The 17,256-nt window shown below is 40.9% G+C and overlaps 1 protein-coding gene across 2 annotated transcripts in view; it reads right to left on the reverse strand.

Moving 5' to 3' along the window:
- The window catches only part of Kdm3a (lysine demethylase 3A), a 43,963-nt gene extending 29,973 nt beyond the window's left edge, over nucleotides 1-13,990 (reverse strand). Inside the window, exons 1-8 of one of the 2 annotated variants that reach the window (XM_040737784.1) lie at nucleotides 13,869-13,990; nucleotides 13,080-13,295; nucleotides 5,729-5,884; nucleotides 4,475-4,585; nucleotides 1,066-1,168; nucleotides 542-666; nucleotides 248-320; nucleotides 62-150 (exon numbers count right to left, since the gene is read on the reverse strand). In XM_040737784.1, the coding sequence (XP_040593718.1) occupies nucleotides 62-150; nucleotides 248-320; nucleotides 542-666; nucleotides 1,066-1,168; nucleotides 4,475-4,585; nucleotides 5,729-5,884; nucleotides 13,080-13,265 (843 nt within the window). In that variant the 5' untranslated portion in view covers nucleotides 13,266-13,295; nucleotides 13,869-13,990. Of the gene's footprint in view, nucleotides 1-61; nucleotides 151-247; nucleotides 321-541; nucleotides 667-1,065; nucleotides 1,169-4,474; nucleotides 4,586-5,728; nucleotides 5,885-13,079; nucleotides 13,296-13,522; nucleotides 13,668-13,868 lie in introns of those variants that run through there. The other variant, XM_040737785.1, reaches the window with a different exon arrangement.
- Nucleotides 13,991-17,256: the final 3,266 nt, after the last annotated feature.

Raw genomic sequence — 17,256 nt, forward strand, 5'->3', positions numbered from 1 at the left:
GACTAGCCATGCATGTTCAAGTTAAACAAAAAGTTTAAGTGACAAAAAATAAACCAGTTACCTCAGAGCAAGGTTTTGCTTGTTTAGAAACCAAACTTCCATTATTCTCAGAAGACTTGCGTTTTACAGCTCCAACTCTTGTAGAATTACCTACGATACAGAATAGTGGGTAAGTAGGATTCCTGCTTTCTCCTACTGTGAGGAGAAAGAAAGAGGAGGAGGAATGGCTTTAATCAGTTTATCTTACCACATGTCACAAAGTTATCGTGTACAACTTCAACATGAATCAGTGCAGGGTCGACAATTTTCAGTGCTGGAATCTTAAAAATAAAACAAATACACTGGAAATTTTTTAAATATTGAGAGCAATACTTGAAAATGAACTCAACTAACACAGCAGTAAGACACCATCCAAGTAATTTTTCACAGGTTGCAATGTTAACTCTAACATTTCATAAAAGAAAGGGTTTAGTACCAAGATCACAGCTGCTCTGTACAGTACCCTGCCCTATAAGATGACATCAATTATCACTGTTTTTACCTCCTCACAGTTGACTTGAAGAGTTTTTGATGTTGGGTTTCCATTTACAACAGTTGCTGAAAACCACTGAGTAGATGGATCCAAGCTATAAATTTTTACTTCTGAACCAACAAGATTCTTGTCACCTTAAAAAGAAAAGAAGGAAAAACAATCGCATTTTCTCTCTTAAGAATGGTAATATATTTATACTACTGTATTGCATGGGACCACCAAAAGTGAGTGTAGTTTTAGAATAATCTAATGCAGAACCCTCAAGAGAACTGTTAAGGCTCAAAGCAAACAAACAAAACAAAACACAAAAAACTAAAGCAAAACATTATGGCTATGAAGCTGAGTGAGAAACGTAACAGTAAACAGAAAGGTGACGACTACCAAATAATGTCTTACCAACTTCACATAACAAAAATTCCAAATACAGCAAATCTATGTCAAGACATAGCCAGTTTTGTAAGTGGCACCTCTGAACTCTTATAATTCCATCATTGGCTAACTCATGAACTATTGACAACAGATTATCTACACACCTTGTAAAAGATGGCTTTCATCCAAATGTTTTACAATCAAAGCTTGAAATTCTTTACTGACTGTCTGATTATCAGTAAGGGAAAGTCGAAGACTGTTTACATCCTGTAAAATCAAAGACCACAAGAGTTGTTTATGAATGCTAAGAGTTGGATGTTTCCATTGGTTCAGTCAGATTAGTTAAGACAGCATCTATTAATCATTTGAGTGTACCAGACCACTGCTACCAATCACAAGTATTCAGGAGACTGATGTTAAATCTCCCAAGTAAGATGAACTACATATGGGTTGGGCTGGAGAGATGGCTCAGGGGTTAAAAGCACTTGCTGGTCTTCCACAGCACCCACTTTTGGTTCCCAGTACCCATGTCAGGTGCCAGTTAGCTCCAGCTCCAGCGTACCCAGTGCCCTCTTCAGACCTCCAAGGGCACCCATACATATGGCATACCGACACATAAAAATAATGTATTTTTAAAAGGTATATTAGGAGTCAACATGGTATGATTTTGGTTATGGGAATAATAAACAAATCAAACTGATCAATCTAAATATTCTATATCCCAAGCCCTATTAAGGATGGGGAAAAGCCAGAAAATACACAAGACAGATACATACTGCCAGTTCATCAAAATTACTGTTACCTAACAACTTATTTCACATAAACTCATTTAATCTAACTAGTATTCTAAATGTACGTCCCTTGTTATAAAAGGTAGGTGGAGGAACAAACAGAAAATCTGAATAGCCTAAGACTTCAGAGTAAGCCTGTACTCAGACACTTCATTCTTGGCAGCAGCTCCATTCTTGGCACTATTCCATAGCTCCCTGGTTTTGTGTGCATACCCAGTTATGATAAATTCATACAGAAACTGTCAATAGGAATAACCTGCCAAACCCAACTCCTAACAGAGTAAAGAAAAAAGGTGCTAAGCAGAGAGTCCTCCAATAGCAGACCTTGAGGCTTTATTGTGACTTGGTAGCCAAGCACTGATCACTCATGTCTCCCACTGGAAACAACTAGTCTCAGTGTAAAAGGCCATGCTAGTAAGAAAACGTCATTTAGCCAAGTAACATCAAATGAAACCTAGAAGCTCCATAAATACTTAAAGAGAATCCCAGTTGCCACTACAATTTCAGAAAAAAATTTAAGATGATTCTCCAATTCCTACTACACAATGAAACAATATATTAACCAAGAGAGCTGCACATGGCTCTTAATGAAGCAGACTAACTCTAGTCTGCCTAGGAGGGTTTTAGGAACCAGCAAATTTGTCAGTAGGTTCAGATAACCTTTTCTTATTCACAGATTATCATTTTCAGTCTCGAGGCAGACAGAGTTTCTATTCCAACATCTGCATATTATCAAGGGATTTTTCAGGTACAATTTACATTACTTCAGAGCAAGCATACCACAGGGTAATCATAGCCTCCAACATGGAATTTTATAGTTAATATGTCTATCTACAAAGATGATGCCCTAAGAAACAAACTTTGGCCATTCTTTAGCAAAAGTAACATACACATTATATCCCTTTTCAATTAATTACATGTTGATAGTAACATTATGTAATTACATCCATACTGATATTCTATAGCACATTTTTCCTGAGAATAAAAACTTCAATCTAGATTTTTCAGTCTTAAGAAACAGAATTAAGCTGGGCATTGGTGGTGCACGCCTTTAAGTCAGCACAAAGGAGGAAGAGGCAGGCGGAGTTTGAGGCCAGCCTGGTCTACATAGCGAGTTCCAGGACAGCCTCCAAAGCAATACAGAGAAACCCTATCACTCTGTCTCAGAAAAAAAAAAAAAAAAACTGTCTCAGAAAAAAAAAAACTCAAACAAACAAAAAAAGGAAACAGAACTAAATTCAGCTTTCATTGAAGAACTAGGATAGTGAAAATGGTGCCCAAAAGAAAAAACTAGTCTTATTACTCACACAGCAAAACATCTACATCACTGGTAATTCCCTGACCCTTACTTATGAGCAAGACATTCTTCCATTTAGCAGGAAAACCCCTTGAGCCTCTCTCTCTAACACACAAGTAACCTGCATCTGAAACTAATGCAGGAGGAGGCATGTTCCCATGCCAATACTTAAAACACTATCCAGTCTATTCATTATCAGCCTTGTTTTCCAGGACAAGGAAGAGAAATACAAAAATAGAGAGGAAATCCAGTATTCCAGACTTTCCAAAATAGGCCTAGCAATCCTGTTGACCAATGATTCCAAACTGCCTGTTAGCAAATGAAGAGGTTTAATTAACTCTGCATGACACAGAAACAGAGACTCCAAATCACAAAGCAGAAGTGGAAAGGGGGAGATGATTAGTAAAGCTTAATAAAACGCTATCTAAAAGATGAATGTTAGTTATTATGAAACCAACACTATTCTTAAGGTGGCGATCTCTCCCTGCTAACAAATTCTTAACAATCACCTATGAGCAAGATCCAAGAGCTTAACTGTTGTAAAGAAGATCTGAGAGATGTGCAAACTCGTTGCACATGCACTGTGTACTACAAAACTGCTAAGAACGCTGAGCTAGGGAACAACTGCTCTGAGGAGAACTACAAGGGTTTTGTGAACCTCTAGTTTACATTTTTATCAATATACAACACAATTTTATATTGTGTGACATCTGTTCAAAGACAGATGTCTCTCTTATTTAATAATATATATTGCTGTTCCATTAACCCTGACCCTCATGGCTCGACAAAACTTAGTACCTAATGTAACACACATTTCTCTCTTTACTACTTTCTTGCACCAGATAGCACTGTACCATTTTTAGGTGCACTTAAAAAATAATGGAATTACGAAAAAAAAAAAAGAAAGAAAGAAAAAAAGGAAGAAAAAGGAAAGAAAAACAAAAGAAAGAGGTAGGGGAAAGGGAACAACAACAACAAAAAATCCACTAAAATCCACAATGAAATTTCTTCACACTATCAAAGCTGAAAAAGGCAGAAGACAATCCCCCTATGTGACTTCAGCTGAGACTGGCATTAAAACCTAAAAATTGCTTCACTGTACATAGGACCATGCACCACTAGCAGCAATTGGGGATTATAAATACATTTGAGCAAATAGGCAAACTCACAAGCTAAGACCTAAGACCCATGAATGAGGACTGTATGTATGTATGCCTATATAAATAGTACTTTGAAAAATCACTATCATATTGCCTACCTTTTTCCTTATCACACAACACATCATCAATGTGATAGTCATCCTTTTAGTTCAAAGGGAGGATAGCACAAACCCACAGGCTAACACTAAGAGATGCTACACAACAATCAACTTGTGTTAAGTTCTTTCCCTACTAGGCGTCGCACAAGGGCAATGAAGAAGATCATTTTACCTCTCACATTAAATGAACTTCTATTTGTACGTTAGATGCTGCTCCTGTGGTTTACCTGTATAGGCTTCAAAAGGTCTCTGGAAACAAATACACTGTGTTGATCTCCAAGGAACCGAACAGAAGTTATGGATCCCAAGCCAGCTTTGTCTACTAGAGATTTGTACATCTAAAAACAAAACAAAACACAACTGTTATGCCATTGTAACTGCTATCAACATAATTCTGGAAACAGGAACTGGCAATTTTCCACACATGAAAAACATGACAAAACCATTAAGTTTTTATTTACTGCAAGGATTTCCTAACATTTGTGCTGCCACAAGATTACAACATTTATTTAAGTCCAGTAATTTAAACCAGATATACATTTGGGAGTTATTAACACACAGGTCTACAGATTCATGATTTCCCAAAAACTTATGTGGAAAAAAAAGTGTATGTTTTTCTGAGAGACGGCATATTTTTAGAAAATTCTTAATAGCTGGAAAAAAATACAAAGGGTAAAATACAACCATACCTTGTATTGCTCTAACAGTGGCTTTTCAATTACTAGCACCCTGCACAATCTGGCAGTTCTCCATCTGCTTCCCAGCTTCTCCAACTACTCCATTTGTTGACTCTTCCTGCTTCAAGCTCTAGTTTGTATCCCATAAAATCTGACCTGTCATCTCCAGACCAATGCATCACTTTTTTGTTGTAGTTTTTGGTTTTTCAAGGCAGGGTTCTCTGTCTAACAGCTTTGGCTGTCCTGCAACTTGTTCTGTAGAGCAAGCTGGCCTCTGCCTCCCAAGTGCTGGGATTAACGGTATGTGCCACCAAGCCTGGCTGGATCACTTTTGCTCTGTATTTACAATGTGGGTAAAGCAAAGCCTATGTGTTTACAGAATCTTTAGAGACCTATCACATTCTGAGCTCCCTCTTCCCACTCTCCCCCGCCTCAGGTCCTCCTCATTAAGGCCCACTGAGTTCAGTCAACACTGCATGTTATAATGCACCTGCCATACTTTCTTAAAGTCAGCAGCAAACTCCAATTTTCTTCAAGTGCTAACCATCTGGCCAAACCAAAGGATCTGTGTGAATACACATCTACTTCATTCTAATTTGTGACCTTGACATTACCTTCATCTCTATTTCCAAGTGAAGAAATAAGGCCCTACCTAGAGTCACAAAGCTCTCTCCCACCAGGGTAGAGAGAAGATCCTGAGTATTCTTCTAATTCTGCTACCTTGTCACCCATGTGACACTAGTGTTTTCCTGAAAGGAAAATGTTCTCTATTTGTCAGTTCAATGAAACACAAGGTTTACTCACTATTGCAGGCCACTGAATAACTCGCTCAGGAATTTCAGGTGACTTTCGCTCTGCCAGAACCAAGTTATGCTCTACTAAAAATGCTCTCCTCAGAAGGTTGTAGACATCTATCCATCTTCTCTTCCTCCAAGACTCCCCATCAAATTCCACACATACCTAAACATAATAAAGCAAACTCAATTATAAGTGCTTAAGTTTTACACTCTTGTTGCATGCATATTTCTACTGCGGATGGTATCCCCATCTCACAGCCTACAATATGAATTGATAGATAATCACAGATAATCGCACATGGTCCAAGCTCTGGCTCCCAGGATACAAAAGTCTTGAGCATTTAATGTCTGTGCCCTCAAGATGACCTCTGTAAATCCTAGAACTCAAAGAACCCCCCAAAAGAAGGGTTTTAATATGCTAATTAGAACATGTTCTTTGGATTGGAGAGCTCCAAGAAACTCGAAACCCAAAATACTTACTACAATGTATTGTAACTCTGTTAACATTAAAAGCATGTTTAAAATGATTGTTCCACTACCATAATCCACCATTAGAGTTCCCCAGTTATCAGGACAACTTAGTACAAAGCCTAATATATATTATAGCCTCTCTTCAACATTCCTCCCAAGTAACCTGGGGAATTCACCTCAGAGTCAGAGCCTAAAATTAATTTCTTCACTCCATAAAGAAATACAGACATATCTCTAAAGGTTTCAGTGCTGAGAAAGAATCCAGGCAAATGCTCCATCGCTAAGCCACAGCCCATACAGCTTCTTACATGAAAACTGTAACATAACAAAACATACAAGGTAAACGAAAAGAAAAACAAAACAAAAAACACACAACCCCAAAGCAAGTCTGTTAGCACAAAATCTTAAGTTATATAAATCTGGCAAAAACACCCCAAATTCCTTGAAATCATTTAATTCTAGATAGTTAATCTTAACAGATTTCAGTAGATTCACATATTTAAAATTCTTCCTCCTCCAAACCAGCCTCTCATTTTGAGTTTCAAGGATTAATTAATCTTTCATCTATGGAGTCTGCTCATGATTCCTACTCCTCACAGTGCAACTACTAGCTCATTTGCTTCCTTCATCTGCTAGAAACTAGAGAATCCTTTTGTTGAAGGGTCAACACCAGTGGCAGACAGCATGAAAACATCCACCTCTTCTACCTAACTCTCACGCACAGCTGCTACTTGCGGAAGACTCACAGGAGTCTACAGGTCAAAGTCTGTATCTGCTTCTGCACACCACCATGTATCCCCAGCACACGATTTCTAATCATTAACCAAATCATTAAAATGAATAAATCAATAATTTCTCTCTGAACTGACTCTTATCTTGTTTCTCTTATCTACCTAAAAGGCAGCAAGTTTCCTGCTCAATACTGCTAGCTGCCGTCCTAAACTTTCTTAATCCACACAATAATACCTCTTTAAAAACCACTGAGGCTGTGGGCAGAGATAGCTAAGCAGTTAAGAGGACTCAGGTTTGGTTCCCAGCACCCAAATAGTGGCATACAAGTTTTTTGTTGTTGTTGTTTTTTTTTTTGTTTTGTTTTTTCGAGACAGGGTTTCTCTGTATTGTTTTGGAGGCTGTCCTGGAACTAGTTCTGTAGACCAGGCTGACCTCGAACTCACAGAGATCCGCCTGCCTCTGCCTCCTGAGTGCTGGGATTAAAGGCGTGTGCCACCAACGCCCTGCTGGCATACAAATTTTAACAGAAGCTTCATGTCCAAAGACTGCCATGTTCCTGTGTCCTACCCAGAGACTCTGTTCATCAGTCTTAAGCCTCACCCAGCTTCCAGGGACAGTTTTTTCCTAGTAGCACAAATACAGAATAAAAGGGATAACCATAAACAAAAGTATAGAATTAGAGATCTGGGCTGAACCCCAGCTCTGAAGCTTTTATTAAAGTGATTTTATATGAACAAAATCAACCAAAGGAAACCAACTAACCTGAACCCCACCTAAGCAGTCTGATGTACAGCATAAAAACACCATTTCATAGTCCTAGAACCCACAGAAAACTGAGCACAGCAGCATGTGCCTGTCACACCATTGCTGGGAACAGGAGATGGGGATCAGCAAGTTCCAGGCTCAGTGAGACCCTAACTCAAAGGGTTAGGCAGAAAACAAGCAAGACACTCAGCATCAGCCTCTGGGCTCTTACTATACAACACACATACACTCAAAAGAACACACTGGTTACATTTAATCCTTTGAATCTTGTTTTACTAGCTTCAAAATAAAAATAGTAACATCTACCTCTCACTGAATTTAAAATAATTATGAAGTTTTGTTTTATTTTGAGACAGGGTCTTATGTAGTTCTAGCTGGCCTATGTATCAATTAGAGACCAGGCTAGCCTTAAACTATCTGCCTAGAAGTGATGGGATTAAAATTATGTGTCACTCTGTCCAGCTTAAGACTTCATGACAACTCTCACTGCTAGATCACATGTTAGGACTAGGAAAGAGTCTGCAATGTAATTACATAATATCCAGCTATATTCACAAGGAATAGGTAATGGATTTTCTTAAAATACTAACTGGCTTCTAAAGCTTAACTAAAATTACAATTATTGTCCATTCACTATTTGGAGCTTAAGATAACCTAATTAAAAAAAAATCTAAAAAGAATTCTCTCAAATTTGAGGTAGAGAGCCGGCGTTGGTGGCGCACACCTTTAATCCCAGCACTCGGGAGGCAGAGGCAGGCGGATCTCTGTGAGTTTGAGGCCAGCCTGGTCTACAAGAGCTAGTTCCAGGACAGCCTCCAAAGCCACAGAGAAACCCTGTCTCGAAAAACAAAAAACAAAACAAAACAAAAATTTGAGGTAGAGAAAAAAAATAGCTTAGCTACTAAAAAACTGTCCAAGTTTTAGCACTGCAAAATGATACCATCATCTACAAAGTTTAACTCCCCAAACCACACAATCACGTTTTTAAAAAGAACAACAAAAAAAATCTAATATTTTATGTTTACAATTTTTTGTTGAGCTGCATTTATAGCCATCCGGAGGCACATGCCAAAGGTTGGACACATCAATGGTGACTTTCAAGTAATAGCTTGTGCTTGGCTAAAATTCGTATTAGTTTTGGCTTAAAAAAAGACGACTTGTACAAAATACATACTGTAATCTAATACCTAGGCACGTTCCTCAACATTTTTAGTTTCCTATGAAAACCATATATGTCTTTTAGAAGCCAGGGTTGCAGCTCAGTTGTGGACATTTGCCTAGCATGCCTAAGGTCCTAAGGCAGGCACAGTGATACAAAACAGGGGGATCAGCAGTTCAAGGTCTTCTTCAGATACAAACTAAGTACATAAGACTTGCCTCAAATTATCAAAATTAAAGGCACTCCTCTCAAGATGTTCACCTACCAATATCTATCAGATATTCAAAGACAACTAAAGTAGCAACTGTATGACAAAGTAACAAAGACAAGTGTAAGAGCTGATCAATCTACCTGGTTCCCATAGTGCTCTTTGCATGGTGTACAAAGAGATATTACTTATGCTTAATTAACTATGGTTCACTGCTTCACTGCCTATACTTTTCAAATCTGCTTTTCTTTTAACAGAGTATATAAGTGATACCTATTAGTCTATCAAATCTTGATCAGGCCAGGCGTTGGTGGCGCACGCCTTTAATCCCAGCACTCAGGAGGCAGAGGCAGGCGGATCTCTGTGAGTTCGAGGCCAGCCTGGTCTACAAGAGCTAGTTCCAGGACAGCCTCCAAAGCCACAGAGAAACCCTGTCTCAAAAAACCAAAAAAAAAAAAAAAAAAAAAAAAAATCTTGATCAGATGTTGGATAGTTCAAACCATTTCAATCTAATTTTTCCCCTACCAGTGAAGTCTTCATGCTACATGGAGTAATGTTACATCTGATCAAGCTATTCTCTAAACATACTAATAAATGTTCCCAAGTAGGATGGCATGGCTAGTGCAGAAGTTTTCATTATACATTGACTCTAGCTCTACAACGCAGAGCACTAGTTTCACTATTTCATAAATGAAAAAACAATTCAGTGTGTGTGCATGTACATGTACATGTGTGCTGTGCTACTTGAAAATCATATAACCTAGCATTCAATTTTAAGAGGTAAACAGTGTTTATTGCACTGTGTTAAGAGTTCTAATTTTACAAAGTTTCAATGGCAGTGGAATCCACAATTTTCCAATTCTAGTGGCACAGACGGACAAAGACTAGGCAGGCGTCAAAGCATCCACTTGCTGGCAATAGTAAGAAATGCTATCTACAGGAAATAAAGACTACTTGTTTGCTAAAGGGACAGCCAAAGGAGGGGGCAGAAAACTCAAGAAACAGCAGATTTAAAGGAAGGTAAACATCTACACAGGCAAGGTGTGGGTAGGGAACCTTCCCAACATGCATGTACCCTTCACCCTCTAGTAGAAACAGTAGAGTAAGATAAAACAAGTCCTTAAAACTAGGAAATGGCCACTGCCTCATCAACAAGTGATTCCTATGTTTCCCCATAGTAAAGGAAATGGTCTCATAAGTCCTTCATTTATTTATTCACCCAAGTATTTGAACACACACTAATTGCCAAGCAGAGCTCCAGGTGTTAGACACAAAGAAGCATGCAAAACAAAGCATACTAACCTCAATCTATCTGAAAATTAAAGCCACTATCTGAGGTCTGCACAAGAATCAGCAAGCTATTTAACTTCTTTAAATCTCAATTTCCTACATTAAAAAAAAAAATCCTATCTTACCAAATAGGATACTTGTAAGGATTCAAAATGGCACTTGCCACATAATAACCACTTGACAATTAATGGCTTTAATTTCTACATACATTGCTTTTTTGGGAGGGAGGGTTTTTCAAGAGAGGGTTTCTCTGTGGCTTTGGAGGCTGTGCTCGAACTAGCTCTTGTAGACCAGGCTAGTCTTGAACTCATACAAATCCTCTTGCCTCTGACTGAGTGCTGGGATTAAAGGTGTGCACCACCACCTGGCCCATATATTACTTTTCTAGCCTTTAAAAATCACTGTTACAAAGTCTTTTTCTAGGTGAAACAATGTTAAGCAGTCTTCACCTTGTTATCCTTCATCCAACTGCAAGTCTAGAAAGGCTAGTATTTGTACTAATAGCAAATGGATGGTTGCATACAACTTGAAATTCCCTTATACTTAGCCTAGTCACTCAACGACCAAAAGATATTCCCCAAACCCTTAATATAAACATGGTCTTAATTACTTGGTTCTGACTTTAATGTCAGTCGCACAACTTGGCTCTAGAGTTTTAAGATAACATTTTTGTTAAACCACATGCCCTCTAAACTTAATTACTTTTGCTACTCAACTAGAGAAAGAAGTGATAAATAATTGGGAAAGGAAAGCAGATTTGCACCGCACACAAGGACTGAGTTATAAAAATTTCTCAGTAAGGCAAAGTCCATCAATAACAAGGATTTTCTTGAATTGAAACCCCAGAATTAGCTACTGGCAAACATGGGTTCAAATACTGCCACTGCCATTTTGTAACTAATTATGCCAGCCTGGATCAAAGACTTCTCTGAAAGTGAAGCTATCATCTCCTCAGAGGCTTGGGGGCAAAAGGGGACATGAAGGACCTTTTCCACATGTAATTCAACAGGTCCTTAATTCCAAGAGAAGGAAAAACCTCGTCTCCTGCCAACTTCCTATGAACTATAAAGTTTAGATATTGCTCCCATTTAGGTCAGATCAAACAAATTTTTTCAACTTGGCAGATGAAAAAACCACAAGCATGATTGAAATCTGGTATACAGCCCTTTCTATGTAGAAAGGTTATTAGCCTAAAGAAAACAGACTAGTCATCCCCACACAACTCACTCTCTCTATAACAGGGTTTGGTAGTATGAGCGGGATGGAGGAAAAGCTAGGCTTCACCGAGCATGTAGAAGTGGGCCACTCTCATCAGGCAGCATGATGGCAATGGGGGAAGCCTCTGGAGGAAAACTTCCTGAGTGAGAAGACAGGCTAGGTTAATTCCTAAGTATGAGGCCACAGGGCTAATAATGAACTTAGTCTTCCCTAGACACAAGATCACCAATGGTATCAACAATACTTAGTAGCCCAAAGTACTGCTACAAGGATCAAAAAAAGAGTATAGGTGTTAGTGATCTCAAGGATGTTTGGGATGTGACTGAATGCCCAGTGGTCACTCTTCCCTTGTAAAATGAATACAAGACACTTGGTGAAAACTGTCAATACATACGAAAATATCCTTTTCCAATGATCCTAGTATAGGCATGCACTGTCAAGTCTGTGTTCAAATGAAGCGTTTCAGAAATCAACATTTAACTGACAATGGCTAAAACTTGCTTTCTTTGAGTAGTTTTCAAGAAAAGGGCAAAAACACAAGGAAGCAAAGGCCCCAAACCATGTACATTACTCAAGGGAGAAATGTCTTCTGTCCTGACAAACTTCCTTTAAGTTATCACCACTTTGGAGTCTTTGTTAGGAATCTTTTCTCAAACATTTTTTGCACAAGGGAGTCTTTGATGACACAATGGCTTCCTCACTGCTTATTTCCAGACCATCTTTTCACACCAATACTTGTATCAGAGAGTAGAATTCATCCTTTCAAAAGATGGAACTGAAAAAGCTTCCAATGTCATCTGCATTAAAAATATGTCCACTGGCCACACCAGTTCCCTTTCTCTCCTTCCTCCCAAACACCCACATGTGAGTATTTCTGAAGGCATTCCTCCCAAATACCCTGTATGGGACAGCTCCACCCAAGGCCTCCATATACGGTCCTATCCATACCAACCCAGCCTCTCTGACAACAGGAACTCACTCCTGCCTCACTAACCACACACCAGCAAATACCCTAACAGAACTAAGCTCCTCCCTCTAAATTCACACTTCATTTCCAAGTTGTAAAGTTCAAAAAGTTGAGTGAAGAAATAAAGAACAGCACCCGCACCTGAAATCGTCTATTTTGAAAAGCACTTCCAAGCTAGCCCTCTAACCTATAACTAATAAACAATACTCCTCCCGTTGGGGGCATAATCAGACAGTCCTAGTGGGACCCAGCGACTGCATTAATGAAGCATGTCTGAACAATCCTAAACCCATTATTAATCTCAGGCAGCTGGAGCTCTAGGCCAAACACACCTTGACGCTACACATTTCAAAGACTTTCAAGGTCTAGATTCTGTACCTTTACTTTAGATCACATGCCAACTTTCTAGTGGCCCATTTCAGAAGAGAGAGGGAGGGGAGTTTGACTGCCGCGTTACCAAGGTAACTGAAAACCGTCTGACTGTCCAGCCCCAGGAGATGGGTTTTTTGTTTGTTGGAGAAGGGGGGTGTTTTGTTTTGGTTTTTTACCTTCAGATCTTTCTTGGTAACGTCAGTGTGGGAAACAGCTCGAATGGTCCCCGACAGCCAGGGCCACTCTGCGACTCGCTCCAAGTCCCAGCTGTCGTGGCCGCCGTCGCTGCCTTCGGCTGCGGACAGGCTAAGGAATCGCTTCCCCACCAATACTGGCCAACTTTCTCCGAGCGTGAGCACCATGGTTTCCACGCCAGCAGGAAGGGCTCCTCCCTGCAAAAGGCACAAAAACAAAATGCGATGGGGGCGGGCGAGGTCGGAGGCGGCCCGGAGAGACGGAGCGAAGACGGGGACCGGTGCAGTGACACCCCCGCAGGTGGACCCCGCACCCCAAGCTGCCACCCGCGCCTCCCTACCCCCTTTCAGTCCTCCCCCGCCGCAAACACCGGCCCGAGAGCCGCGTGACCCTCTCGCCCTACCAACTTTCGCTTTTTCCAAACCTTTCAAAGCTGGACGCCGAGGGAGAGAAGGGAGGGCTGAGCCGCAGCGCCAGTGCTTTCTCCTAAGTGCTCACCCCCTCGCCCCGGCAGAGGAAAGGCTCCCCCAGTGCAGAGGGACCGTCCCAGCGGCCGGTCCCCGCCCCGGGCGGCCTCGGAGCCGCCGTGGACTAGCTCGCGACTCGACACTTGCCGCGCCCCCGCCCCCGGCCCCCCGCTTCCGGGCCGCCGACTCGGGCGCACCCCTGCCCGGCCAGCGCCGTGAACCGGGGCGACGCGGCGAGCGCCCGCGCGGGCCCTTCACCTTTCTCCCTCGGTTTCCCGCAGCCGAGGCCCGCGGCGCGCTTACCCCGCCTCCCGCCTCCCTGAGTCACCCGCGACGGCGGCAAGCGAGCCCAGCCGCCCAGCCGACTCCAGCTCTGACTTGGTTCAAGAGCTCTCTCTCACAAGACACGCACAGCCTCCCAGGCCCGCCCCCTCGGAGCCGCTGCCTCCGTTCATTGGCTCAACCGCGGAGGCTGGGCGGGGCATCTAAAGAGACTGTCCGTTCCTATTGGTTATTCTGCAGAGGGCGGAGCGAGGAAAAAAAAACAATTCCTTGGCTGCCTCCTCCCTTTTTCCCCCCCTCCGACTCGAAGCCGACCCCCCCATTAGAGCGCGCAGAACGCAGGCGGAGATCCCTCCGCCGCTGCTCCATTCTTCCATTTGTTGCCTCGCGCTACGCAAAAAAGTCCCGCCGAATCGGTTATCGACTTTGAAGCCGGACGGAAAATCGCACAGGATCGCGGATAAAGACTGAATGGGGAGACCCAGGACCGTGAGTGCCTATGGGGTTGCACTTGAAGCGCGTAGGATGTCGACCGAAGATGGGCCTTCAGGAGGCGGAAGAATCTCACGGGAAAGGGGCGGGGGCGGTGCATAGCCTGCGGGGGAGGGACGGTACAGGGACGTGCGGTTTCAGGCGTACGCAGTTAGGGGGAGGAGCGACTAGGCTCCGGAGGCTGGTGCGCAGGCGCCAGGAGGGGCGGACTCCGGAGCTTGGGCTGATGGGGGAAATGGCCGCTGGAGGCGCAGGCGCACGTGGTGCTGGTCATGACCGTCTAGGTCCGCCATTTTGAAGGCTCGGTGAAGAAAGGCGTGGAGCAAATGGGAAATGATGTTCGTTGAGTCTGGAGGCAAGCCATCCGCTAGCTACCACGTGGGATGCGTTTTTTTAGTGCAGAGTGGGTGGAAGAGGTCCTGAGACCTGACAGAGAAGCTGCAAACGTGGATGGAGTTGATGATCCAAGTGACAATGGAAGAGAAGGTGACTTGAAGGACAAAGGAGAGAAAAGATGATTGCGTGGTTTGTGCCAGAAGACTGCTGGTTGACTGAAGAAATGGAATGAATACCGGAAGACTTCTTCACGAAGCCTGGCGCTTGACCCAGCATCATAATTAGTCCCTAACGTAAAAAGAGTGGAAAATGCCAATTTTACAGTTGTGAAAATGGGACATCAGACCAACTTCAAAAACGTGTTGAGGAATGAATCTACAATGGAAATTAGTTCCAAATTCGTTTTGGGAATATATTTGGTCTGAGTACATGACATTAGAAAGTTAAAGCTTGAATAGTGAAAAATTAACTGAGTTGAATTTATAATATGCAGACAGACCATTAAAAGGTGGGAAATGGAAGGAAGAAACCTGTCCACTTCGACAAAAGGAAGAAATGGGAACAAGAAAAAAGAAAGGAGAAAGTATAGTGAAGATAAAATGCCTAGAATAAGTCCATTTCTATTTACAATAAATATAAATGGGTTAATTTTATTCATAAATGTGGAAAGGTATTAAGTATTATAAAAAGTAAGTTTCTTGTACAAAGAAAACTGCAGCATAAGAAGCTTAAAACAGGGTAAATTTTTATCAGAAGGTAATCCAAAGAAAACTATGTTAGCATCTCTGTACTTCATTTGATAAGGATATGTTCTGAGAAAAGGTTGTTAGGTGATTTCATCACAGTATTAACACAGTATGCTTACAGACACATACATGTCACAGAAACCTTATGGGATTACCATTGTTTATATAATATGTCATTCACCAAAATATTGTTATATATGACTGATTAAAAGTAAAAGCCTAAAAAGAGGTGTGATGGTACAGGCCTTTAATTCTCCCACTCTGGAGATAGAGGCAGACAGATCTCTTGAGTTTAGGGCCAGCCTGGTCTACAGAGTGAGTTCCAGAACAGCCACTACAGAGAGAAACCCTGTCTTGAAAAGCAAAAAGACCTAAAAAGAGAAAGGATTTTATTTTTATAAAGGATTGGATCTATCAGATAATATGTATTATTAAACTATTCTGACTGACAATATAAAGTTAATAGTACTAAACTACTAGAAAATTTTGGTGACTGATAATCCCATAAATGTTATAAATCCACCTATCTCAGAAATGAGCACCTTAGATTTTAAAAACAAGAGGATGTGGGTGTCACAAAATTATTTAATAATTTTAAAAAGTAATTGCTGAAGCATAAATTCTACTAAAACACAATAAACTTGTTTTATTTATGACTCTGGGACTCAAGAAAAGTTGGGAAGATGCCCGGTATACTTTATGAACTTACAAAGTCCTATTATCAAATTGAACCAAAAAAGTACAAAAGAAAACTGACACATTGTACTTACAAACATAGATGAAAATTATTTAGTAGAGTTATTGGAAAACATTCATGTTTGTTGATATTAACATACTCATTTGATTAAAAAATGGACTTCATTTGTACATTTTCTTGTTTTTTAATGTTTTTTTAAATTTAAAAACAATCTTATTTTACATATCAATCCCCCCTTTCTTCTCCCTCCCATCCTTCCATGCCCCTCACTGATCCACCACCCACCTACTCCCCAAGAATAGTGAGGCCTTCCATGGGGGATCATCAAAGTCTGTCATATCATTTGGGGGAGGGCTTAGTCCCTCCTCGGTGTATCTGGGCTGAAATAGTATCCCTCCATAGATAATGGGCTCCCAAAGTCATTTGGACATTTTCATAGGTAATTCATTTTGAAAATATTCATTCCCATATTTCTCTTATTTTCCATCTCATTCCTGCTCATCAGAGCTGCCTCGAAAGCTAGACAGTTAAAAGTAAATTGAATGTTCATAAGCTTAAAACTTTTATGAGCATCCTAGAAACCAAGGTATGTGTATGAATGTGTGTGTGTGTGTGTGTGTGTGTAGGTGTGTGTGTGACTGTGTGACCCTGTGTGTGTGTAGGTGTGAGCGTGGTATGTGTATGGATATGTGTGTGGTGTGCGTGTGTGTCCTGGGAAGCCACCTAGCAGGTACAGACTGAAAGATAGGACAAAGTAATTTATTTTAGTGGTCATCATCCAGTGAATGTGGGAAGAAAAATGGAAATAATCTAAATGTGCCTCGATTAGAAAGTGAGTAAAAACATTAATGAAAGGATCTAGCTCTAATTCCAGAACTTGGAAAATTGAGGCAGGAGAATGAGGAACGCATGACTAGCTTCGGGTGAATAGGAGTTCAAGGCTGGTGTGGGTTCCTATGATTCTGTCTAAAAAAAAATAAACAACAAAACGTGGAATGTGGTTTATATATTGGAAAGTTTCAGAGTACTTGAAAAGGAATGAAAAATTCTAAATGTACCAATAGATTACCAAAGCACTTTGAGAAAAAGTACTGCATTTCACATTTTCACTGCTTAATAATACATACACAAAAGTACT

This window comes from Mesocricetus auratus, unplaced genomic scaffold, assembly GCF_017639785.1.
Source record: "Mesocricetus auratus isolate SY011 unplaced genomic scaffold, BCM_Maur_2.0 Super-Scaffold_100676, whole genome shotgun sequence".
NCBI classification, from domain to species: domain Eukaryota; kingdom Metazoa; phylum Chordata; class Mammalia; order Rodentia; family Cricetidae; genus Mesocricetus; species Mesocricetus auratus.